Here is a 26691-nt window from a genome sequence, read left to right on the forward strand (position 1 = left end):
AGGCCGCACCTCGAGTACTGTGTTCAGTTTTGGGCCCCTCACTACAAGAAGGACATCGAGGTGCTGGAGCGTGTCCCAAGAAGGGCAACGAAGTTGGTGAAGGGTCTAGAGAATAAGTCATATGAGGAGCGGCTGAGGGAGCTGGGGTTGTTTAGTCTGGAGAAGAGGAGGCTGAGGGGAGACCTTATTGCTCTCTACAACTACCTGAAAGGAGGCTGTAGCCAGGTCGGTGTCGGTCTCTTCTCCGCAGTAACAAGCGATAGGATGAGAGGAAACGGCCTCAAGCTGTGCAAGAGGAAGTTTAGGTTGGATATTAGGAAAAACTTCTTCACTGAAAGGGTAGTCAGGCATTGGAATGGGCTGCTCAGGGAAGTGGTTGAGTCTCCATCTCTGGAGGTGTTTAAAAGACGGGTAGACGTGGTGCTTGAGGACATGGTTTAGTGGTGGACTTGGCAGTGAGAGTTAACGGTTGGACTTGATGATCTTAAGGGTCTTTTCCAACCTTAACGATTCTATGATTCTATGATTGTATTTATAAAAGGTTATTTTAGCTGGTTTATCTTGGTGACATCATATAAAATTTGTATGCTCATGTAGTTACAGTTATCTCTGTGAGTGGCTCTCTGTCATAGTACTAAATAATCTAAGATAGCAGAGAACTGATAAATCAGCTAGTACTTCCCACAAAGATATGGCAGGTTGGACTCATTTGTGCAATTCAGACTATTTATCAGTCCATGGTTTTCTTCTGGTGGCGGTGGCTCCAAGGTGCAGCGTGCCTGGACGGATGCTGCTGCTTGAATCCATCTTAGAGCTGTGACACTGATTATAGGACACTGTCAGCCTGGGCCAGCTTCAAGGAGTACTGTTGGTTTTGAGCTGCTGTGGATCTTTTGTAACCGCACCCAATGGTTCATGCAACAGGCTGTAACTTACGGGCCTTTGAAAATGATGTTGCACTCTGTATCCTCGGGTTGATTCACCATGGCTTTCTCCTCGGTGTTTCCCACAATAGGGAATCTCACAGTCTTGAATCATTAGACAGATGTTTACTTCGTCTGTGGCTTGTTAAATGAATCAACTAATATTCTGGAGGGTGTTGAGAGCTCTTGAAAGACTGAATATGTCTGTTCTCATGTTGAAGTATTTTGTTGAATAATGAATGATTAAAGAATTAGTCATGAATTTGAGGAGAATGTCAAGGTGTAGGTACAGGAAGTCCAGCTCACTGCACTGCAAAATACAAGGCTGCGTGTATGGAAACCAAGCAGATGAAGCACAGAGTACCTCTTATCTGTGCACTTCACAAAAAGTAAATGAATCTTTGGCCTTAAAACTTTCTTTAACTCATTGTGGTTTTATATGCCAGTAATTATATCAGAATTCAAATTCTTAAGGGTTTACTGTTAAGAACGGATTTTAATTCAAAAGCTCTTTGAAGGAGACTTGCTGCTTTTCTAAATGCAAAAGCTAAAGAAAATACCTGCCATAAGCATTGATATGAAAATATCACTAAGGCACTACCTGCCAGCTAATTCAATGCCAATTAATAACTATAGTCATTCTGCATTTTTAATTTTGTATGAATAGTGTGGTAGTTTTTGCAGTACCAAAAAGTACCCTGGAACTGTTGATGTGCTTTATCAGTGTAATTCATGGTCAGTGTCTCACAGTGTCCTGAATTACTAAATATTTAAGTAATTATTTTAAAGTTATATTACAGTTAAGAACATCGGAGTCCAAATTTTGCCATGCCCTAAGCAGATACAACTCAGCTGAAAATCATTCTTTTTTTGCTCCTATGGCGTTACAGTTACCAACACCATGTCTGATTTTGGTCTGCTTGCTCAAGTAGCATTGCTGTGACTGTCTAGAGCAGTAGGGTTTGTCCTTTTCCTATCTGTGGATCCGTAATTATTTTTGAGCAGTTGTGCAGATGCCTATGTTGCAGTTGAGCCTACTGTAGTAGTACTGTGGTACTTTTGCCTCTCCTTCAGGAGAAATCCATTGACCCATGCATGCATGGGCCACATGTTGTAAACTGCCCACCTGTATCATGACACCTATGAACTTTGAAGATAAATATCAATCAACTATGTAAAGAAGGGTTTCTAAGGACTATACTATGTGCTCTGTCTACATCTGAGCGGTTAGATACAGCTCAGGGTCTTCAGGAGAAGAATTTCTGTAGGAAGCCACAAACTTACTTTATTTTGATCTTTCAAAGCACTTAGGCGTGTATTTATTTTTGAGTGTGTCAGCAGTTCTGTTAATGCGCTGAGGCTAACTGCACGTTGCAAACATTGAAATGCTAGCTTAGGCCTTGAATGTAACTAAAGCATTGGAGTAGCTCTTGCTTGCTCTGTGCGAGTGTCCTCCTACTCTTCCATAGCTTTGCTCTAAATTTTGCAGTGTCAGGAGGTACTGAGTGTGTGAAGGATGCTCCCCATTCTATGGCTTCCCCCAGACCCATTTCAGAGAGTCATTTCAATCACATCTGTGTCTCTGCTTCCCAATCTACTACTCAGTGTTGGAAGAGTCAGAATATATCTTGGATAATCTTTGCAAATACCGATTACTACATGGTAATGTATTTTGGCTCTCATGCAAACAACTCTGTCTTAGTTTCTTCAGCTTTAAAGTATACAGGTTTTTTAATCTCGTGGATCTTAACTTGAAGATCATTTGAGGTACTGGGAGAGGAAGACGTACATCTTGCACATTGTCTTTTAGTTTTAGCTGTCGTTAAATTATGTAATGAATCATTTGGTTGTAATTTTTATGATTCTTACTAATCATTCAAAAGTGGTAAAAGCTTTCTAAGCACTAAGTATTAAGTCCTGTTAATACAATTTTACTAGATGAGTCTTTCTCTGAAAATATTTGTGAACAAGTAAAGTTTGTGTAAAATAAGCTTTCACAGTTGTACAAAGAAGAGTACACTTGGCTTATATACTTAATCTAAAGAATCTAAATGTTTTTAATGAAATGTCCTCCTATAAGTTTCCCACCCTCATTTTGCAGAACAGCTGACAGTTCATCTGGAAAACAGATTTCTATTATGCGTCCATTTGCCTCTAATGTGATGACAGCACCTCTTTACTGTATCTCTGTATATTTCTTCATCTCTTTTTTTTTTTTTTTTTGATATGAAGAAAATTGATCATATGTATTTCAGTTTAAGCTTTTTGGGAAGGATGCTAATGAATGTAATTGTTTATAAATGTTTATATTGTGGTAATGTTGCGTGGCCTCTGTTGTATCAAGTCACAATACAGCACAAACAAAAAGTTTATAGACTCAAGTACCACTATTATCTCTTCCCAGCAATTAACAGTAATTCATGAGAAGAAACAATCTTTAAAAAGCATTTAGAAAGTAAGTACAAATTCCGATTGCAGCTCTGTTAGTGAAATCTGGAGAAAGTTGCCTACCTTCAGAGAATTTCTTCCATGCTATACTAATATAGCTGAGATGGGAATGTGGGTTTAGATTCTAGATATAGACCTCTGTGAAGCCTGGTGACTCAGAGCAGACTCAGAGCAACCGGCGCGTGTGGTTAGTGTAGCAAACTACAAGCGTGGAATAGGGCTGGTGTAGAAAGTATGAGTGCAGCACTCCTTCAGTACAGCTGCTTGAGTACTGAAGCTCTGCAATGCAAGTACTTCCAAAACAGAGCAGGATCAAGGCTGGATTGATTCCCTGGGAGCAGGGTACAATAAAACTGACTGTGCAGTCTCATCCAAGTTGAGGAGAGGGGATAGAGTCTTTATATTTTATTTAAATGTGGAATGTTATCCAAGATTCAGCTTACAAATCAAAATAGTGGCTGTTATGTATCCTGCGCAGCAGAGGCACGAACAAACCAGTTGGTGTATTGATGTCACTTTTAAACATAAGCTGTCTAGGCACTTTGTATACAGCAAAGTTTGCTGTAATCATTGGAATAGCGTCCCATTTGTCTCTCCTTCATAGTTCGCAGCAGCCATGGGAATTAGTTTCACAGGACACAGAGAGTACAGGAGAGAAACAACCAGATCTTCTGTTGGCTGAAATCTCATGTATTTTGTGATACATTCTCTTGGGTATTCCAGTGTTTAGTGAACGATGTTAGGGGAAATGTGTAGGTGTGACCTTCAGGTTCTTATTGGTGTAGTAGACAAGTGAATAATGTCAGAAGATAAGAATCTTTTAATTGGGTTTCAGTTTAGCTTAGCGCATGATCGGAACTTTGATTAGCACTGAGGAAAGAGGAGAATAGCAGATTTTTGAGATATTTGACAAGTAAGAGTGATTCTTAATTTAGGTTTTTACTTTTGAGATCATTGCGCATAGAAATAATAGCATTTAAAGTGAAAAATACGGACCTTGACTAGTGCTGTGACTAGTTGCTCATTTTTTATGACTAAGGAACTTACACCTTGGATCGTGCTCCAAGAACTATTACAATAGCACTAACGTTTTGGGAAGAAATTGTCCAGGTAAAATGTCTCTATATGTATGTAGGTTACCATCTGCTGAATTGTGTTACACTATTGTCAGTATAATGCCATGACTGACTCCCCTTGCAACGTGAGAATACACAGGTAAGCCTGTATGTTACTAAATAGTTTAATGGCTCGTTTTGCTAATCCAGAAAATTCTGTAAATTCCGTGTGCATGGGAGGGTGAGCCAGTGTAAGCTGCGATGATCTTGCTGTGCTTCAGGTCTCGCAGAAATTGCCAGCCACCTGGGTTTGCCTGAACAGAACTCCCAGGGCTGCATTTCCTGGCCTTGCGGCCAGGTTCCTCTCTGCTCACAGCATGAAAAAGACCTGCTTGTTTATCTAAGTTTCTAATCTAGGGAAAAAATCAGTCGGGGGGGAAGATTAGTTTAAAAAGCTGAATATGAAATGTATTAGAAGCAACATTTGAGACAGTTGATAGTATTAATGCACCATTTAAAACACTGGAGCCACTAGCATAAGTTACAAAGCATTCAGTCTGCTGTCACAAAATGGAAATTTTAATACTTCAGTTTAAGAAGGCAGTAGAGATAAGGAAAAAGCATTTGCGTTTAGGAGTAATCATGGCTTGATATGTCAAGTAAACTTTCAGAATAGTCACTGTTCCTGGAGGCTGTATCCTCTGCCCTCTTTAGCTATTTTTTTGTTTTCATGCATATTTTCTCTGAATTTATCAAAGGGACTATCAGAAATTTTATCTCGGACAGTCAAATAATCATGATCTGTGTCCTACTGATGCCGACAAAAATGTAAGAGAAAGTCATATGGGAAAAAAAAACGTATAGGGCTGGCTTTGAAAGCAGAAGTCCCTTGGATTGCAGTGTAGCGTATTGCCAGCATGCCACAGATGTGCACCACATGAGCTGACGGAGAGCAGTGTGAGGAGTCTGCATTCGTTTTACGTCTGTCCCAAGGTGAACGGTTGGAGCCATTATGGACTTATGCAGTTTTGTTTACGGCTAGCTTTAGAAATAGCTGAGCAGGTTATTTTTTTAAGCCTTTCACAGGGAGGCAACTAGCTGTATTCCCTACTGCTAGGGGCTTTTACTCCAGTCGGATTAAAACTCTTTCTTGAACTGCATCCTTATGGAGAATCTGAAAACACTCGTGTTTTAGAGGCGGTGTCTTCACACCTCTGCTTGGCGGGCGACCAGTCCTTTGTTGTGTTAATTCGGAGGTTGCAGAACTTTCTTCCTTTGGACATCTGCCTCAGCCTTTCTTTGACTTAGTTAAAACAATTAAAAACTGCAAACATTGTATTACCAAATGTGCTTACTGGAAGCATTACTCGACACGTGTGTGAGTGCTTTCTTTCTGCAGTGGAACTTGATGTTATCCTATAATATTTTGCTAGATCTCGCTGCTGTCTCTTTCGTGTTGCTCTTAACCACAGGAGTCTGTTTATTTTTTTAAATGTGCTGGGCCGGAACAGTGGGTGTTCTTGCTTGAGAAGGAGACCTTGTAAATTATTACTGTAAATAATCTTTTAAATTAGAATATAAAGTTAAGAGAAGACTACTATGCAGGAGCGGCAGAGTAGGCATACCTCATGCGAGACATCGGCCAGCGAAACCCTCTGTGCTTTTTTGGTGCATCTTTAAACCCATCTGTGTTTGAGTGGCAATATTACTGTAGTTTCGCAGCAAATCGGAACTTGTGCGCTGGGGCACTCTGTAACTTTTTCTAATGTTTCCACTGGGTGGTGCTGCAGGAATTCCTATTTTTTTTTTTTTTTTTTCATTTGAATCTGCATTTCCCAGAAAGACGCCTCTAAAATATAATAGGAGGAAGTCCTGATTTAGAAAGTTTTTGCAGTTTCAACACAATGGAAGAACTCGGAGGATGCTCTGGCAGGAAATGTCCTGGTTGCTAGATGTGGAAAAATTACCAGTGTTCTGTATCATACACATGGTCAGTTCCCTAAAGTGCCCTGGGTATGGATTGCACCATTAGTCTGATTTATTACCTTTAACAGAGAAAGTTCTACATCAAGTTAAAATAGGTATATTTACACACTTAGTTTCGAGCTTCTTTTTTTCAAGGCCAATTAAATTAGCAGTAAGATCTCCTTTGATGAGTATTTGAAAACTTTCTGAGTAAACAAATTGATATTTGTTTTTCCTCCTTTCTGGCAGAATCACTAACTTTTCACCAACCACATCCTATTTATCACCCTTGAAGCATCTCTGTTGAGAAATAAAGTGTGAGGACTGACTCAGACTTTTGCCTTGTTCTTTCAAATGCTTCTAAGCAAACATTTGGGCAGATTTGGCAGTTGTCTTTAACCTCTCATGATACAGTCATTGTTATACAGATGAATTTTCAGTGGAAAATGTTATGGCTGACTGATTTTTTTATTATTCTGGAAAAGTTTTTCTTGATCGGCACCCTTTTGCTTCTGTAATCAAATGCAAAACAAGTGTGCTTCAATTTTTTATAGAAACTAAAATGTGAAAGAGAAAAGTCATCCTAGAGGATTTGTAAGCTGTTCAACTTTCCATACGGACATTCACTTTAAAACTACGTTAAAAATGTATATAGCTGAAACAGCTAGCGACTGCCTTATTCCGTATTTTTCTCTAAATGTACTCTTCGATATTTGTCATTATGGAGTGGAATTGTTTTGGGAATTTCCAACCAAAGTTTTTTAAAACCCGCATAACTGTTTATTTTATATGTATTAATATACTTTAAAAATTAGTGTGGTTTATCTAAATCTCAATTTCTAGATTGAGAAATGGTGGTTAAAAAAAATAATGACAAAGCAGTCATGTTCTTCCACATGTTGTTGCAGCAGTCCTCTCAAGGGTTAAAATGAACCTGAGACACTTAGAAAAATAAAACCAGAGCTGCTGTTACAAACTGGGACAGATGTAGGAGGCCAGGTTTCCTGTGGCCCATTTTCCAGTTTCCTGGCTGCAACCTGCAGAAATAAAGGAAGCCGAATGCTAACGTGAATGAGAAGCTAACAATGCCCCACGTCACGCTGCTCAGAGAAACGTGCTGTTGGCCAGAATTAGGATACAAAAGCAGTAAATGGACGTACAAAAAATATACCAGCGTTTTCCAGAGTAGCCAAAAAGGAAAAAAAAAAAAAGGCATCTGTTACAGAGACATGCTGTGTGCTTGCAAAAGCACACGCTTGCCTGTAAGGGAAATGTAAGTGGAGGTGTGTGCCTGCTGTGGTGTGGCATACGAAAAGGAGCTGAATCTTTTGCAGCTGCTTTGGCTACAGGAGGAGTCAGCAGTTTCTTCATATGCTAAGGGAAATTAATTTCCCTGCCCTGACTCTGCCGCTTAATCCTTTTCATGTACATGCCTGATTGCCATCTCTCTGTGACTACCTATAGTGCATAATGCTGGCTAACACCTTTTATGTCTTCCTGATGTAATTGATCTCCAGCTGATTTTTTCAGCCTCTGGGCTCCCCAGCCAGTCTAGCCCACTCAGCTGTCCCTCCTCTGCCCCAAGTCCCACGACCTGGTTTATAGCTCAGAGTCCCAGATGTTCCTCTGCAGACCCTCTAAAGAAAAAAAGGGCTGGTTTTGATCCTAATGCCTGGAGGGATTCTTAGTTTTAGCCTTCAGAACTTGTTCATGTTGATAGTCCAGGATCAGCAGTATATCTCTTTATTTTAGAAAGGCTGTGGGGGAGCTAACATAGAGTGGGGAGAAAGAATCCAGGTGGGAAACCTGGAGTATGTGGGAGAACGGAAGGTAAGAACACAGCTGTAACATAGTTTTGTGGAAGCTAAGGACCTCTGCAGAGGTCCTGGATGTACAGAGCTGCTTTCCAGCTTTCTGCCTTTCTTTTCTAGATTTTCCTATGCAAGAGTCCTACAAAACTTAATGCCCCAAAGAGTATCCTACTTATCTCACAGTTCATGTCATAAATCTTTCTGATACGGAGCTTTTAATTTAGCTAGCTTTGTCTCTGAGGCTCCTGGTTTTCTACTGCCTGGATTTAAGATGGCTTGCTTATTTGTTTTATTTTGCCCAGTAGGTTAATGACTTTTTTTTTGGACCTTAATGGCCCTTTACTGACATTTTGTCATATGGAGTTTCATGTGTATTGTCTTGGTCAAAAAAAAAAAAAAAAGGTAACGCAGCTCATCAGTACCTGTATTCATACATCTTAACTGTTTCTCGTGTACCTTCTGTAATGTTTTCATAATGCTTACTCATGCTGGTAGAAGTAAATCTCCATATGCTAAGAGGATAGCCAGAGTTTGGCCTTTGGGACCCTCACTTAAGTGAGGAATTTGGGCACCCCCTTTACAGGAAAATCATCTCTTAGATGGGATGCTTTGCCCTGTGGATGTCCCTGTTCTTTTCTATTATTCTCTTCAGGGAGAGCTCACAGTGTTGACTTTGCTGCCGCTCCAAGTTTAGGCATTTCTGTTAGTCCCTTAATTTGGTAGAAATGAATAGGGGCAGTATTATCAGCACAGATATTCTGAGTTGCCTCCTTCCCACATCAGTCCTGAACTTAAAATATGATGTGTGGAAATCACATTGTATCACACTGATCATGCAGTTGGTAGGCTTTGTCTGGGGGGGCAGGGGGAGCCGCACATTTGAAAGAATGTAAATTGGTAATGCAGAGGGTGTTAGTGTGGTTACCTGTCACAGCTGCCTGAGAAATGGACTTTCAGAAAACTCGGTCCTGAAATCTCCTTTTGCTGTCTAACACAATATTTCCAAGTATAATTCCTTCTAGCTATGCCCGTGATTATTTGCATCAGCGGTAGTGGAACTGATCACAAAGTAAAATTACTATTTAGGTCAGGTCAACTTAGCAAATTTTGTTTCATGGCTTAGAAAATATCTTTGACTTGTCAAATGCATTGTATAAATATTTTAAAAATGGTAAGATGGCAAAGCCACATGTGTTAAAGTTAATAGATGAAAAAATTAATTGACTTTTTTGTCTGTATGAATTCTGATTAGGCTTTCCATGATACAGGATATATGTTTCCTATGTAGGTTGCCTGTCTCATTCTGTACCATAGATAGATGTCACTATCTAAATAAGTGATTTTTTTTAAACTATTTTTCTTCTAATCCATGCAATTCAGTATGTGGTTTCATATATTATTTATTGCCCAGCATTCAAATCCTGTACTGAGCACGGAAGTAACAGGAATATTTATTATTACTATTTAATATTAATAAAGAGTTGAATGAAATGTGAAATACATGCCCTGTAGGAAGTGACCACATCCTAATACCCATTTCTGTCAAATTAAGGCAAGACACTGAATTCCCTTTGAGTCAGTAAAAATTTAAAAGAATTAGAAAATACATAAATGAAGTGCAATGTTTTCTGAAGATTTCTGACTCCTTCCAATCATATTTTATAATAACTTTTAATACAGATAGGACATCTTTGGTTAAATTATTTGGTTAAATTGTCTTGTACTACATCTGTCGTGTGATTCTTTTGCTCCACCACTCAGATTTGGCACAAGTTAAGGCTTAGTATGCTGTGTGGCCACGGTGTCCTCCCAAGAGGATAGTTAATACTTTATGGAACCCCAAAATGGTGCCCACAGAGAAAGGCAGGTTGATACTTCTCTTGACCTGATTGGAAATGAAATATTTTGCATCAGTTCAAAAATCCTGTCACTGCAGGATCTTAGGTTTTTACCATTCTCCTGCAAATCACATTTTACAGAATGGAAATGAGATGCAAAGATTTACTGAATTCAAGGTATTTAAGATTTTACATCACTGTATATGCTGAGCACAAAGCTTCTGTTAAAGGTAGTTACAGCTGTAAATATTCAGTGCAGCTCAGACCTGAATGCCTGAAGTTGGATGCTTGGAAGAAAAGGACCATACAATAAATGATCAGCTGAAAATGTAATTTGCATGATTTGCCTCATGTAGGAATATATACATCCAGTTGTTACACAAGCAATATGGGAAGCTTTATACGGGAACTCAGTGGCAGATGGAGGGATGGAGTACAATGCGGCATTGAGCTGTTTTAATCTCCTTTCTGTTTGGGCAGACTTGGGTCATATCCAGTAGAAGATTTATGCATGTACCATGCACATTGATGCTGAATTCTGAGGTGTGCAGGTCCTTTATAAAGCCCGTGCAGAGCTACGCACTTGGAGGGTTGATGGTAAGGCAAGCAGGGTGGGGAGGAGCTGCCTAAATCTAATCCCACCACGGCCATCTGCCCTGGATCCAGCACCTGAAGTACCCCCTAGAGATGATGTATGTATCTCAGCTGGTTGAAGAACTGGCACCAAGAACTGAACCAGTCTGGAAAAGGTGGCAGTAACCTTTTATATAATAACCTGATGGAAGTTACCTCTCCTTAGTCACTGGAACAGGTAGTGTGGAGCGGGTACTCCTGCGGGATGTTCTCACCCAGGCTTGCGCTGTTCACGTGTTTTACGTTGCGCCTGTGACTGACTCACCACGAGGCCCACGCTCAGTAGATAAAATGGAATCCAAAACTGTTTACATTTCACAAACGATAAGCATCAGAAAACAGGTTCATAATGGAAAGTGTAGTGCAATGTTAGCTGTAGGTTACCCTGTGAGTGTTCTTGGGCAGAGGTGAATGGGAATGGAGGAGACTGCAGCAAAATGTGCTTCACTGTGGGTTCAGTTCCACCTGAACTCTCTGAAGAGGCATGATTGCTGATGATCTGAAGGAAGATGTAATTTAAGGTCTGGATGAGAGAATGGCGTCTCTGAGTTATTGTACTGTTTGGGCTAATGGCATGGTGGTGGAGTTTGTATGGGTGCTTCTGTAACTCTCTTCCATCTTTAATTTCCTCAGCTGAAGTTCTACTGACAGGTCTTTGTAGCGTGGGACAGACATCCTGTACACATTTTAATACAATTTTGAAGAAAGATGTTTGTAAGTTGCTTTTAATTTTCCAGAGCAAAAAAAGTTCTGTTTGTGATTTCTTGTTTGGAAGAGTTGTATGATACAAGCTGAAATTATGCAGAGTATCGCTGTATAATACGTGATGTACAGAAACTCCGACTGTTTTAAAGTAAGGCCTGTGTACTTAGAAATTACTTGGACCAAAATAAAGCTCCAAATTCTGTTTTTCTGTAAAACTCTTGACAACGCTCTCTAGTATCTTTAACTCGCTTTTACACTAGTGAAGCTTGTGCAATTTATTTTCCTTTATACAAGTGGAGCTTATGCAACATGATTTCCTTAGTGCTGGGGCAGGCTTGAAGAGGGAAATCTTCCCCCAGCCGCCTGCTCTACTGTTCCAGGCGGGGGATAGTTAGAAGTCTTGTGCCCTCTTGTGGTCAACACACCAAGGGAAACATCAGACAGTAAGCCTGGCGTATTCTGGTCGTCTGATCTGTTAGGACACTAATATATTAGGAAACAAAATGAGCAAGGAAGTTAAAAATCACGAGCTTGTTTAGATAAAGACAAAAATATCCATTGTTACGTGTACAAAGATAGGTCAGGTAATAATTAGCCTCATTAACGCCATAGTCAGTAATACCAGCATCTTTAAATCTGTGTTAGTTAGACATAACACGTCCAAATTAAGTATCAGAAGAGGCCAAGAAAAAATGATTTGATACAGCGTTAACATGCTAAGGCTGGCAATGTTGTTCAAAGTGGGGGAAAAAAATCTCGTTTTGTAGTTCTGTAGTTTAAAAGGTCAATTTTAGCTACATCTTCATTACAATAATAAATTGTCTTCAGTGGTAACACTCCCAAGTTTTAAGTTGTGTATATGCCTGTGCTGAGTTGGAATATAGTCATTCTTAAGTTTATCCTTCTGTTGCAGTGCCTGAAAAAAAGGTTTATTCTAGGGAGGGCTCAGTAGCACAGGCAGTTGGCAGAGAAAAAAATACTCGAACAACCTTTAGCAGAGAAAAAATATTCAAACAACCTTAGAAGTGAGACTCGGGCACTGTTAAAAGTATTCCTAGTTCTCAGTCATACGTATGATAATGAAAAGAAAGATCCCTGTTAGAGAAAGGTTCGGGGTAAACATCACTTACTTTGTTGTGCTTAAGTGTACTGAACTTTCAGCATTTCTGCAAAATAGATAATATCTTTTGAACTATTTGAATCGGCAAACGGAAGCAGCAAGAGCCATTTCAGGCCCTGGAAGAAACAAAAGAGAGAAAGGCCATATGGCACTGGGAAGTCAGGTGCGTGTGGTGGGAGGGGGAAAGCATATGGTTTCTGGTCCTCTAACCAAAGGCAACTGCTCTGGTCTTCCCTTTTCCTCCCCTTCTTCACAGTGACGTATCCAAACGAGTTCAGTATACTTCTCGTGACAGTAAACAGCAGTTTTTCGGCTCATTTCAGTGGATAGTTATATCAAGTCCTTTTTTTCCCTCCTATATGTTCCTTTGAAGGGTGGTTGCATACATTGAACTGAAAACACCAACTGGAGATGACCCTGTACCATATGAATTATGCGGGCAATGCTTTTCTAAATACTTACTCTATTTTATGTGTCCCTTCAGAAAATAGCAGTGGAAAAAATATTGAAACGGGACTGCAAGACCTGTAGGTCTTGTGGATGTTTGGTTGTAAATGCTATAGTAGCTTCCTTTGCTCAGTTACGTAGGATGACTCCTACACAGAGCTTATTACTGAAATGAGCGTTGGGTGGAACACCTGCTCCCAAATGTTTTTCACACTGTTGCTCTCCTTTGTCCCTTGTAGGTATGGAGAGTGCAATCACACTGTGGCAGTTCCTTTTGCAGTTGCTGCTAGACCAGAAACATGAGCACCTGATTTGCTGGACGTCTAATGATGGCGAATTCAAGCTACTCAAGGCAGAAGAAGTGGCTAAGCTGTGGGGACTCAGAAAAAACAAAACTAATATGAATTATGACAAGCTGAGCCGAGCGCTCAGATACTATTATGACAAGGTAAATTTTGTTATTCTCATGCAGACTAAGAAAATAGAAACACTACCATTTAATATTTCACCTCTATGTGGAAGCTATTCAAAAGTTCCTCTAACTAGTTTTTACGACCGACAACAGTATTGAAGGCAATCACTGTGGAGGTAAGAGGGCAGCTAAAAGATGCACAGGAAAACACTGCACATTCCGTTTCCTGAGGAGGGGAGCTTTTGACCTAGGTTTACACTTACTGATGCTTTCATGTGTTTATGCATTTGGCTACCCAATATTTTCTGTAGCTTTTGACAACAATAAACTAACTGTTGATAACGGAGAACTGTTTGATTATTACAGCCTGCATAGGATCTTCTGGAATGCAGGGAGGTGGTAGAAAGCAGTGATACTGCGATGCAGCAGGCAGAATGGCAGCTTTACCAGCAGGTATCACCTGTGTCAGAGCAAGGAGAAGACAACCAACCAACCCAGCAGCATAGAGGGCGGGGCTGAGTTTTCAGAGTTTACACAGGACGCATCTTTTGGAGCATAGATCCTGTGGGCCAGTGTTTTAGCTAGTCTTGCCTGAGCTTTCTGGTAAATCTTTTCTACGATCGTATTGAGTCTTAATTTATTAGCTGGAAATACAACGCTGAAACACTTCTACAGTAATGCCAGTGCAGTATTACCTCAGCAGGATCTCACTGCAAGCATTCCTTTGTTAATGCTCAGTGTTTCTAAAAGTTTGGAAATTCTCCATTATGTCATTTTAGGACAAAATCGGTGTTAGCTTCAACAGTAGTCTAGATTATATGTTGCTATCATTTAATTAGCTGCAGTATATATGAGAGCACACTAATGTGATGCCTTACTGGATGAAAGTACAGAACAAGATTAGCAAACACAAGGAAAAGCAGCTGGTCAGATGGTGGGTGTCAGAGCAGGGATATGTTTGGGTCTATTTGTCAAGGTAGTAGTCTCATGCTGAGCTTATCTCAGGTGAAGACTGTGTTTGCTGTAGAATGTTAAATTTACTCCCACTTCTGGGCATCTGAAGTCAAAGGAGTGGAACATGTGCTTTGGTAGAGGTTTCTCCATCCAATTTTTCTGCCCTTGCAAGACCTACTGAATTTTGCCCCTCCTTCATGGATACATCTGCTGAGCATTGGTAGAACTAATAAGACCTAAGGAGTCAGCACAGTTTAGGCAGCAACCTCATAACTGGCAAGCTGCGGTTATTTGCGCGCTCTCAGAAGCTGGTTACAGGCAGATAGTGTAGGCATACACTTAGTGCAGAGCTGTTGGCTGTTGAGAGCTCCACTTTCAACCTCTTTATTTAAAACTGAAATCTGAAATAATAACATATTGAACATAGTAATCTGGAATTATTTAGATCACTCAATTTGCTTCCAATTTTCAGACATCATGAGCATGCCCACAATCTAGAAGAGGTCGGTAGAGGTTACTGGTAGCTAGCACCTCTGAAAATAAAATTTCTGTGGTATAGTGGGAGTTCATAAGATCAATGTCACTCTTGTGAAACCGTCCTCACTTTGACATTTAGTCTTATTCTTCAGCATGAAGCAAGGTGGCAACAGTACAACAGAGAATGCAAAAATGAGAACAGGGAGTAACCAGGATATGTATTAGATTGCTATAACAGAAAGATATTTGAAGGGAATCTCGAATGTGTCAAGATACTAGAAGGAAAGAATTGTAGAACACAAATACGGAGGTGCTAAAATATCTTGCATATTCACCTTTCTCAATTTTAGACTCCATCAAATTCAAGGAGTTTCCAGATTGTTTCTCCAGCCTTTTTTGGATGAACATTACATTGTTTTTACTAACTAGTATTACATCTTTTCAGGATTAGTTCCCCTTACATGGATTTTGTTATAATATGTCTAAATTAATAGGTTTTACTATTTTCTATATTCTTGAAGATTAAATATCAAAAAGAAGGACCATTATAGATATTATATATTAAAAAGGAAAACTTCATAGCCATGCTTAGTGGTCTGTTCTCATCTTGATTTTCAGAAAAGGCAGAGAGCTGAGATGATCCAGTGAGTAACACCAGTGTTCAGCACAGTTATGGTATGCTTGCTGCCTGCATGAGGCAGGGGAAACTAGATGTTGTTGCTGAACTGAGCTCAGAGTACTGTTGTCATGTGTTATTTGGAGTGCACTAACTCTTGAAGGGCACAATGGGGCTGAGCACTATGCAGCCAGTCTAACACAGCCATCAAAACCCATGTTGACTGCAGATTAACTGTGCACAATTTGATGATCAGACTTTTCATTACTCACGTTGGAATTTGGAAGGACTCCTTCTTCTCCTGTAAGAATTTTTTTAGTTTCAGATTTAGAGATGTAAGTTCTGCGATGAAATGTTTTCAGTATTTTGTCCACTAGAAGTCAGTTTTTTCCACTTAACATTTTTCAAAGGTGGCCTGACTGAGAAGGCACAAAAGGATTCAGAGAGGACAGTGCAGCGGCTGTTCCTAGCAGTCAGTGTGATGAATTCCCCTTCACTAAGTGCTAAAAAGGCTTCTGCTCAGCATGAGGAAGCTCGCTTCATTATGTGTCTCCAGCCCCTCTGATTATAAACTTGACTGGGATCAATGGAGACGGAGTGCCTGCTGGTGAATGAACAGCATATCCAGGCAGAGCCCAAATACACAGTGACTGAACGGACGTTGCTTGAAAACAAGGGACGAGGTATTTGTAGCACTTGTCCTTTGAGATCTCTCTGTTCTCTTCAAATCAATGGAATATAACGGCTCCTTACTCGAGGCTCCCTTTCTTCTTTTATCCCTTAACCTTTTTTTTTTTTTACCCTTGTACTGTTTTCAGTTGCCCCCCCCCCCCCCCAGCACACACACACCTTTGTCATCTGCTTTGTCTCTGCTCACGCAGCATCTGCCAGAGGAGTGGCTGTACAGTTTCTTCACTAGGGCTCTGGCTGAGGTGATTGCTTGCTGTTCTTACAGCTGCTTTCTTGGACTGTGTGCTCTCTTCTGTCTGCATGTTTTATCTAGGTGTGGCACAAGGATTTGGCCATTTTTCCAGGAGTTCTGCAGCCCAATGGAGGTCATAGCTCCTAGATGGAAAGAAGGATAAGCTCTTTCTTCCCCATGTATTGTGATCAGGGTTTGAACCCCAAACCAAAACCATGGCTATTGTTATTTAAATTGAAGGAGTAACTCCTTTAGCAGAAAGCAGTGGGAGCTTCTTGCTCTCTGTGTGGGTACGGTGTGTTGTGTCCTGTTGGCTCCCGGGCAGCGGAGAAAGGCAGATTATTAGGAAAGTGCAGAGGGACAGGGGAAATTGCTGCAGGTTTTGAAGTGTGAGAGATACTGGCATAAGACAGCAGATAATGCATCCTAGTAGGCTGGCAGAGAGTGCTCAGCAGTCGGTTCAGTCCTAAACGCTTCCTCTGCCTTCAGTTCACTCTATGCTGCATAGCACAGAAAGGGAAGAAGTCGAGGAGGGGAGGAAAGGCTCCTTGGGATTCTTCTTTCCCTTCTGCAAAACAAAAGGGGAAGGGCTGGCGAGGTGAAAGAGCCCCTCTCAGACTTTAGCACTCCTCGCCCCTGGACCATTCACCAATTTGTGGGACAAACCAAGAGCAGTCTAGACCTTGAGGTAGCCTTAAGGAGCCTTCTGAGATCCTTGTCCCCTCCCTTGCTGTTGGCAGTGATGGGCGTGTTGGCAGCTAGATGTGCTGGGACAAATGGGATGCACACCGAGCAAATGGGATAAACATTGTGCTGCAGGCTGGGGAGTAGCAGCAGGAAAGGCAAGAGGCAGAACTCTGGACAAGACTTCGTTCGGGTTATGGAATTATCAACAGGGACTTCTCTACCTATAACCCAAATGATCTGGCATCATGTGAGTTTGAGGCAAAGGGCAGTGATTTTTTTAGAAATGATGGTGGCACATGGGATGGGCTTTCCTTTCTTGGGCTGCCCTCTGCTGCTACTGCATACAGCTGACACTAACTGAGCTCCTGCTTCATGGTTTGTCTTTGAAATTATTCACCATGGAGAAATAAAAACTGATCACTGGATAAATGGAGGTTTATGAGCTCTGCCATTTTGCTTGGGGGGAACACTGGCTTGTTAAAATTCATCATCTGATTCATCTGAACTTAAAAGTAAATTAATTCCAGTACTGGAGAAAAATAACACAATTAGGACAAGTTCCGTAGCCTGGCTTTGAAAGCAAGCATGACGTGCTGTTGAGGCTGATGGCTAGATTTATGTTAAATTCACATGTATAGCACCCCAGGAAATGTAGAGGTGGCATGTCTTGATTGTAATTTGCTACCACGATTCTGGTTGCTAAAGGTTTGTAGATAATCTGAAGGCTTCCCATTTCCTGTTTCATTTGTTACCCAAATTCTGCGCCCCCCCCCCCCCCCCCCTTCTTATTTCATGCATTTCCCTTGTTGCCTCAACAGAGCAGCAGAACAGATGACAGCACTAAGGAAAGGCATCCTGCACTTTCTCTGCCTACAGCTTGAGCAGCGTGTCCATCATGTCACACACTTCTGCTGGTCAGAAATCTCTTTTAATGCTTTCAGGCAAGGAAACCCTTCACATCTTTAGCTTGATGTGTAGAACTAAAACACCTTTATAAGTAGGATTAATAGGTTTATTTTTGTTGAAGTTGCCCAGTTACTTTGTTTTTCTGATAGCTGTAATGACAGATACCTTTTGGAAGCCTCGAGAGGTTTCAGGACTACTAAAGGTCCCCATGAATATTTCAAGACAACACCACAAGAAGGGAAGCTAGTGAGTTTTCCCCATGAGGTTCTTTCGGAGGCAAAGAGGGGGTGAATCCAGGAAATTACATGCAGATACCGACATTAATAGGATGTAACAGTTGTGGAAGTTAGGAAATGCAAGAATCACAGTTCCCTGGGTAACCTTAATGTTTGCATGAGTTATGCTGCATCTTTAATTACACAGTCACATACTGTTGCGATGAGCAGCTACTCAATATTTTTGCATCCTCTTTGAACAGTATGTGGCCCCAGGCTTTACTCAGTGAGTGCTATTCAATCTGTCTTCTAAAGACAGAATAAATCATTTTAGTTTCAGTTAATGGCTGCCTGCTTGTTTAGATGGGTTGGCAGTATGATCTATAGTGTATAAATAATATGGGCTTCTACGTGCTTGCTGCAGTGCAGGAGACAGCTCCCTAGGTGCTCCCAGGATTCAGAGGTGCCCATGGCATTCTCTCCCCTTCCATAACAGGTCAGACCCGGTAGCCTGGTTACTAGTTCCTATTTTTAATGCCCGAGTACGGGTGGCGGCATGGAAGAATTGTTTTGGGAAGAGGCTCCCTTGCTTGGTCTGCTTACAGAGCTTCAGGATATGAAGTGATAATGGAAACTATTATTTTACTTTTGGGAAGGTCTTCTCTTGAGTTACCTCAGGGGAAATAGAATATTATGATGAAACAGTAGTGGTATGATGGTGCTAGAGTACCAGCTATACGTTTTGTAGTGGTACAGGTAAGAGGTGCTATAAGGAAACACTTGAAAGAGCATTTGAAAATAGCTTTATAGAGAATTGGACGGAGCTTCTTTCAAGAGTGATGTGTGGAAGTCAAGAAAGTGCTTTTCTGAAATGGCATAAAAGTGGTTATTGAGTGCTGTCCTTATGGAAAGATGGGCGTAAAGAATTTGATACTCAGTAAGAGGTGATGGGTAGAGAAGAAAACCCAATAACCTCCCCGAAAGGAGTGACAAATAGTTCATGTTTGATGTGAGAGGAGAGGAACGCCCAGTGAACTGCAGCAGAGAGAGCAGAGAACGTGGCCAAAGGTGCCAGCCAGAGGAATGGCCTTTGCCTCCAGATGGAGGTGGGTGAGGAAAGACTGAAATCCAGCTAAATGAGAGTCTTGCGCTTCCAAAGGTCAGTACAGGTGCACGATCTAGTAGCACCTGTGCCTCCATCAAAAAATGTCACAAAATCTAGCTTCTACGTGTACAGTATAATAAGCATAAGTGCATAAAGTATGATGTTAACGCAGTCTGCTTGCCTGCACATGCTGATGTGGACACACGCCCTGCTTTTTGGAGAAAACCACGCAGCCACAGGTACCTCCTGCCAGCTTACATACTTCAGACACTGGAGTGTGAGCAGCCCTCTCTCTGGGTACAGTTCCCAATAGCTGGAGGCAGCTCAGCTCCCTCCTCGTAGACTCCTGTGAGGAATTCATAGCCCAAGTGTCCCTACACGTGTTGCATCCCTTGGTACTCTGCGAGCCAGGGAACTTGCAACACATCCAGATGGGAGTTAAGTGCAGCAGCTACAGCTCTGGTCCTTCTCCTTCTTTCCCAAGCAGGGACGTTTAGTACCTACAGACAAGTTCATCCTGTTCTGCTATAAATTTTGAGATCTCAGGCACCCTGATTATAGGTCACTTCCTGGGAGGAGGAAGAAAGTCCCAACCTAGTCTTCCTGCCCCTGAGGCCCCTCATTAGTCTGAAGTTCAACTAGGAACTGGGTGCCATTTCCCAGCTTGGTCTCCCGAGTGGCTCCTGCAGCCAGCAAACTTGCTAGCTAACAGGTTTGAGCCAAGCCACTAAAATCCTTGTGTCACACTGGTAGTAGAGTTACACCTTAGCTCTAAATGCCTTCCAAAATGGCTTCCAAAAGTAGTAGTGCATATGCATAGTTGAGACAAAAAAAAGCCCAACCACATTATAGCCTGGTTTAAGCTGCAGGGAGAACCAGGCCACCAAGCCTTTGGCATCTAGCTCAGCCAGCTGGTCTGCGGAGAAGGACGGGGAGGGACCCATCCCCTCCAGCTGGTGATTCAGAGCACTTGGGTAAGGCTGGTTTTGGAGGTGCTTGTAAAGTGAGTGTCTGAAGTGACGTGGTGTGAATAAGCCTGAGCTCCCTAACACAGCTGATGCACTAGAGCAGATGTCGGGCAGTGCTGTACCCAGTTTGTACCAGTGGGTTTCAAAGCACTTTGCAGTGGGGGGTGGTGATGTTTGCTGTAGCCACTGTTTTCTAGACTGGGGATAGAGGAGGGGGAGTGTAAAGTGTTCAAGCGAGGAACAGTCAAGAAACCAACAGAAAAGGGGCATTCCCAGCTCCCTGCTTTCTTTCTAAATATCATAGTGCTGTCTCTTGGTAAGATTCTTTTTTTAAGCTGTGGGACTGGAGCCTCTGCTCCTGGCCTGCTTGCCCAGTTCACCTCCCCAGCAGCTGCACTGGCCCAGCAGTCGGCTTCCCCGGCAGCGCAGCCCCAGAGCTCCCTGCAGCCCTGGCCGGCAGCCACTAGCACTCATTGCAAGCCTGCTCACAAGGGAATTTACCTAGAAAATTCAAACAAACAAACAAAAAAAATGTGCACATATACTTACTGCCCTGCTACCAAGCAAGTGATCTTGTTTCCCTGCAAATGCAGTCCTTAATATAAGGAAGGCTTCTTTGCCCTTTCAAACTGAGGGTGGAAACCCCCTGCTTGTCATGATGCCTGTCACTGTCTTCTGTGGTTTGAACCGTCGTCCACAGCTCAGAATGATTCTGACAGATCACTGAGGTGATGATAAAAATAAGCTGCTTTTTACCTTCACTTAAATTATTTGTCAAAAAAATTTAGAAAAGTCAGTGGCATTTCAGAGGCACGCAATTAATTTGCGTCCTTATTTTCTCTTACATGCTGATGGAGGTTTCCTTAGGCTCCACATTTAAGAGGAGCCTGCAAAGTGCTTGAGGGATCTGCACTTGAACACTTTTCATCTCCAGCCATCGTTAAGTGGGCCTTTGCTGCAGACTTACAGAGTCAGAGGAGCCGCACTGAGACACGTTCTTGAAGTATAACTATATTTAATAATAACAAAGGAAGTATAAACTCACCAGCCCGTTCGGTTGCTTTTTATAGCAATGGTCCCCTGTTTCAAGCCTGCACCAGTGTAAAAGTGCCATTTAATCTTTTTCTGCTGGGAGTCACAATTTTCCAAGTAGGATCTCAGTTGCCGGTGCCTGATGTAACAATAACTCAAAGCTGCCAGGAGCAGAGGGGAAGTTTTATTTTAAAGTTAAAAACATATATTAAGAAAAAGAAGACAAAATCCAGTTGGGGTGTTTCTTTTTGTATGTGAGTAGTTCGGAGTTTTTGCTTTTTTCAAGAAGAACATAATACTGAGAGAGCAGAAAAAGTGCGTCCATCCAATGTTTCACCTAATTAGCACACAAAAAAAATCTAGGCCAAGCCCAAAGCCATGGGAATTAAAGCTCATGCAGATGGGATCCTGTGGGCTAACTGTATGTCCTGGACTTTTGGAGGGCAAAAATAGGCATTCCAGCATCCACCAGGTGGGTAGGTGTGTGTACAGTTTGGCGTGGAAGAGGGCAGTTTTGTGCCTTTAGTCTGAGCTTGCTGAATTTAGTTCTCCTCCGTCCTGCAGATCCCTGTTATCAACTTGGGAAACAACTTTCTCCATTTCTGCCACAGCTCCTGACCTGTAAAGCAAAGCTACTTTGTAGGATTAACTTTGTATTCAAGAAGGCACCTGAATGAAATGCCAGGACACTCAGATAGATGAAATACAGAGTGCAGTAGCTCAGCTGAAAGGCAGAAGAGGTTCTGATAGCCAAGTGCAGACTCTTCTTTCCCAAAATGAGCCTTGCTTTTGTGACAAAAAAAGATGTAGTGTGGGCCCTGCAAGCATCCAGCACTAGGTACTGTCCTGTTAATAGGACATAAATAGGGATGATGTTTGTATTCCTTTTTCTTTCCTTTTTTTTTTTTTTTCATTTTCAATCAGTTTAACAAGTGTTTCTTCTACTGGTCTCAGAATCTGTGACAGAATGAAAAACAAATTAGATATTTAGGAATATTGTAAATATTTACGTTCCCATATGTACAGCAAAGCAAATGTGTGTTTGCAGAGTATCAGCTGGAGGTGCAGCAGACATGTGCTGCACTAAAGGGAAGCTTCTTGGAAAGGGTTTTTCCCAGATGACTTAAAAACAAACTCTCTACCAGGGACTTCAAGAAGAGAGAAATCACTATGGAACTCTCAGGAGTTATTGCTTCTTGTCTTCTGCAGCACTTGGCTTAGGGTGGTCAAAGTTCCAGTCCTTTCCCTAGGCCGTGCTAGCACCTGGTGCCATGAAGTGCCTCTGCAGAGGAGCTCACCTGGCGTCCTTGGGGATACCATGCATTGTGTGAGAGCAGGCAGCGTACCCGGGTTTGCAGGAAGAGAGCTAGGACTGGAAATGGGACCCTCGTGAAAGATTTCAGTTTCAAAGGGAATCAGTTCTTTCCATAAAGGGGACACTTTTATTATGGCGAATATGAAGAAAAAAATGAATAGTTCTGTAAACCTTTGAGAGGTTTGGGATTTTTTTCAATAATTAATTTCAATAGCCAGTTTAGGCTGATGAAAACCTTTTGCCTGCACCAGGGAGCATCCTGAGCCTAATGCAAACCTGGAGATAGCACAGGGGATACAGCAGCACACAAGTACTTTTCCAGCCCATGCAAGTGGTATTGCATTTGTCACAGAAATAGTTCATGGCTGTTAAAAGAAGGACAGTCACCGTCAGCCTAGGTCATTTCTTCTGCACGTGATCAGGAAGAGAGGGTGAATGACTGGAGCGGGGAGGCTGAGGTGGTTTTGTCCCCTGCCGACCTTCCGAGAGTATTTCATACTCAGGGTAGCTGGTGTCAGTTTTGGGAGGCATAAATGAAGGAGTTTGCCTTTGCTGTGAAATGCGAATGGTGGCACGGCTCAAGTCTGCAAGGTGGCAGAATTGTTTTTACTAGAAAGAAAATATTCCCAAGCTACCTCAGAGGAAGCGGGAGGAAAACAGCCCACCAGTAGGTCTTTGTCACCTAGTAATGGTGATTTTGTCAGGCACCATGAGGAGCAGCGGGTGGTCTCCCTGGCTGAGCGGAGGTGTGGGAATGAGCCAAGGATGAGCAGTGTTAGGAGCCCCACTGAAATGACCTGCTCAGCTTGAGGAGGGAGCAGTGCCCCCCTACCCTTGCGAACCCCCTTATGTTTGCTGTACTCGGTGCCTCTAAAATGCTGATCTTTCCAGCATCTGCTTTTGTATTTGCAGAACATCATCAAGAAAGTGATTGGACAAAAATTTGTGTACAAGTTTGTCTCCTTTCCTGAGATTTTAAAAATGGATCCACATGCTGTGGAAATCAGCAGAGAGAGCCTTTTGCTGCAGGACAGCGACTGTAAGATGCCTTCCGAGAGCAGGGATCAGCACAAGCACAGCTTGTCAGCACTGAAAAACACAAGCCGTAATGAATATATCCACTCTGGCCTGTACTCCTCTTTCACTATCAACTCTCTGCAGAACCAGCCAGACCCTTACAAGCCAATCAAAACAGAAAAACTGGAGGAGAAGTCAGAAGGAAACACGCCAGTCGAAGAAGTGCGGACTGTTATAAGATTTGTGACAAACAAAACAGACAAACAAGTTATGAGGCCCATGGTGTCGTTGCCTTCCACTTCCGAAACAGCAGCTGCCTCTGCTTTTCTCAGCTCATCAGTATCAGCTAAAATATCTTCCTTAATGCTACCCAACAGTGCCAGCATTTCATCTCCATCGTCATCCTCTTCCATGTCGCCGTCTCTGTCTCCCACCTCACCCCTCCCTGCGGAACACAGGAGCCTCTTCCTTGAGTCCAGTTGCCACGACTCAGATTCCCTTGAGCCTCTGAACCTCTCCTCAGGCTCCAAGGCAAAATCTCCATCTCTTCCCCCAAAGGCTAAAAAACCCAAAGGCTTGGAAATCTCCGCCCCACCTATGGTTCTTTCCAGCACCGACATTGGTTCCATTGCCCTCAACAGCCCCGCGCTTCCTTCGGGATCCCTGACTCCAGCTTTCTTCACTGCACAGGTAAGACCTGCCTGTCTCCTGTACTCTTGCGTTAGCCAGGTATTCCCTCCGTGTAGCCAAGAGTGTTAGCTCTATGGGTCTGTCATCATCTGATAGGAAAAAAACCCCACATATGGGGAAGAGGGAACCATAACAGAGGTCTGAACAGAGCAGGGAAAGTAGGTTCCTCCTGGGGTTCCTACGTGAGTGTGGGAAAAGCCATCACAGTTCACAGACTGCCTGGAAGGATAACGAGATGGGCAGCCCTTAGTTAACATGAGTGAATTGCTTATCAGTTCAAACCAGCCTCCAGGTGTAAAAACAAGCAGGAAAAAGCCAACAAGAAAAATGCAGGGGTTTTGTAGGTCACGATTTGAGCGCGTGCATTGTGGGGTGCTTGGTTAGATTTCTGCGCTAGACGTTGTAGCCATTCAAACAGTGTGACCTTTTCATTAGTTTTTGAATACGGAGCAAATTATGTGGTTTCTAAGGCAAGGCTCTTAAGGCAGTTTCAATTTCCAGAGTTTTACAGATCCACAGCGTACTTGCCGGAGCTTCCTTTCAGCACAGACTTACTGAATAACCAGTAGGTTATTGTGTTCTTTTTAATCACATATTTGTGGTAATATCAATGGCGCGTTCTCATTTTCAAGCAAGTCTAGGAAAAAAAATCTAGCAGTTCAGAGAAGAAGAAAATCACATAGATAATGACCTGATGAGTTCATTAGTGAGTTTTGTCTTACACTACCACTGCAAAATTAGACAAAAAAATCCAAGAGTAAAATTATCCCAATGGGGAACACCCCCTAACAGCCCCCCCCCCCACCCCGAAATAAAAGTTCATGCAAATATTAGCATTGAATGAAACAAACTGAACAATAAATAAATAAATAAATACAAAGGTGTGTGTTGCAAACTCTCATTTACTTCGGGCTGTCTAGGGGTCACATTGTATCCAGAATCCCCTTACCTCTTCCCTGTTCGAAGAGGTTTTGCACGGATGATGCCTGCAGTGCAGCCAGGTGTTGGAGGTCTTTGAGCTGGCCGTGGGCAGCGTCGTGTGCCGGCGCGGCACGAAGGCCTGGCAGAGGTGAGAGTGTCGGCAAGTGCTCTTGGCCAGCACAGCACAGCACTTGCTCTTACGGAGCTTTTCGGCTGGCTGCAGAGCAAGTTTGTGCAAAGCCGTTGCAGTTCAGACACACCTGTAAGCCACCGAGAGATGAAGCTGTGTCGCAAAGAAAGAGGATTTTGTGGGCCGTTATCTGTCATTTTTGGCATCGTAAAGCCTTTAAGTGAAGTGATGTTTGGCAGGAAGAACAGAAGTGTGGCAAACCAAAATTGAGGTGCATTGACAGACTCTTATAACCTCTAACTGTGGTATAACCACAGTAAGTATTTTGCTCGTAGGGAGTAAATCTGACAAATAAATCGTATCAGATGCCAACCAGACACAATGACAGCATGAGTTATTACAAGCGTGCTTTAATCTACTGCTGCTCACAAAACTCAGTATGAACAGAGATTTCTTTCCTCATTTTGTAATTATGTCTTTGAACATTTAATTTTCTCATTCATCTATAAACTACTGCCCCTGAAAGACGTAGAAGGGAATTAGGTAGATGATTGTGGCCCTCCTTTAGCAGGATGGCTAGCTAAGGCTGTGATGACTGTTATCGAACTTAATGCCATTACAAATCTTTTTTTACAGGTCATCCTATCACAGAAGAGGCAGATAGCACCCGTGTAGGGTAGTTCCTGGGCCCATTTATTTAAACTTTTGGCTATATAGCAACATAGCTTTTTTCCTCTCTTTTAGCCTTCTATTTCTAGTGTGGATAAGAAGCATGCTGCATCCTAAATACTTGACCTAGTGAATATAAAATAAAAACTGTATAACAACTGTGTTCAGATAACTGTAATACCATAATGCAAAATAACTAAAGCCATAATTTAGGCTGGAAATCTGCAGTTTATCCCATTATCCTAGGAAGAGCGTGCATCGTATCTCAAACGATCTCTGATTTACCAGATCCCAGTGGCAGACGCCTGCTGCCATGGGCAGGGGCAGAACAGGATGTCAGGCACCAGTTCCTGCTCCAGGAGTGACGTAGGTTCGGAGAAGGTCCTGCTGCCTGAGAGGGTATTTCAGATGGCTTTCCATTGTACCTGCCGGTCACGAGGAATACCCTGGGGTGGAGCCCTTTGAAAGGGCATGTGATAGGCACAACCAGTTTCAGAACAGAAAAGTGTGTTTGAAGATGGCAGTGCGTACAGTACCACACTTTGGCAGAGAAATGTCAGCTTTCCATTTGGTTAGCTTCAAAGAGAGGTATTTAGATTTCGTTTGGTACTTGCTTCTTTTACGGATTACTTATGCTTGTTATTTTTGTTGGCTCTCCCTTGGCCAATGTGGATATATAATTTTGACTCACTCTTTTTTCTTCAGGCCTC

At 42.2% G+C, this 26691-nt stretch overlaps 1 protein-coding gene across 1 annotated transcript in view; it reads left to right on the forward strand.

Annotated features, from left to right (window-relative positions):
* Window positions 1–26691, forward strand: part of ELK3 (ETS transcription factor ELK3) — a 40926-nt gene that overhangs the window by 4227 nt on the left and 10008 nt on the right. The window contains exons 2-3 of the mRNA XM_087767400.1: window positions 13185–13393; window positions 23467–24261. Coding sequence (XP_087623526.1) covers window positions 13187–13393; window positions 23467–24261 — 1002 coding nt within the window. The 5' untranslated portion in view covers window positions 13185–13186. The remainder of the gene's footprint in view (window positions 1–13184; window positions 13394–23466; window positions 24262–26691) is intronic.

This window comes from Nipponia nippon, unplaced genomic scaffold (genome assembly GCF_047370975.1).
Source record: "Nipponia nippon isolate SJK-2023a ecotype South Korea unplaced genomic scaffold, ASM4737097v1 scaffold_3, whole genome shotgun sequence".
NCBI classification, from domain to species: Eukaryota; Metazoa; Chordata; class Aves; order Pelecaniformes; family Threskiornithidae; genus Nipponia; species Nipponia nippon.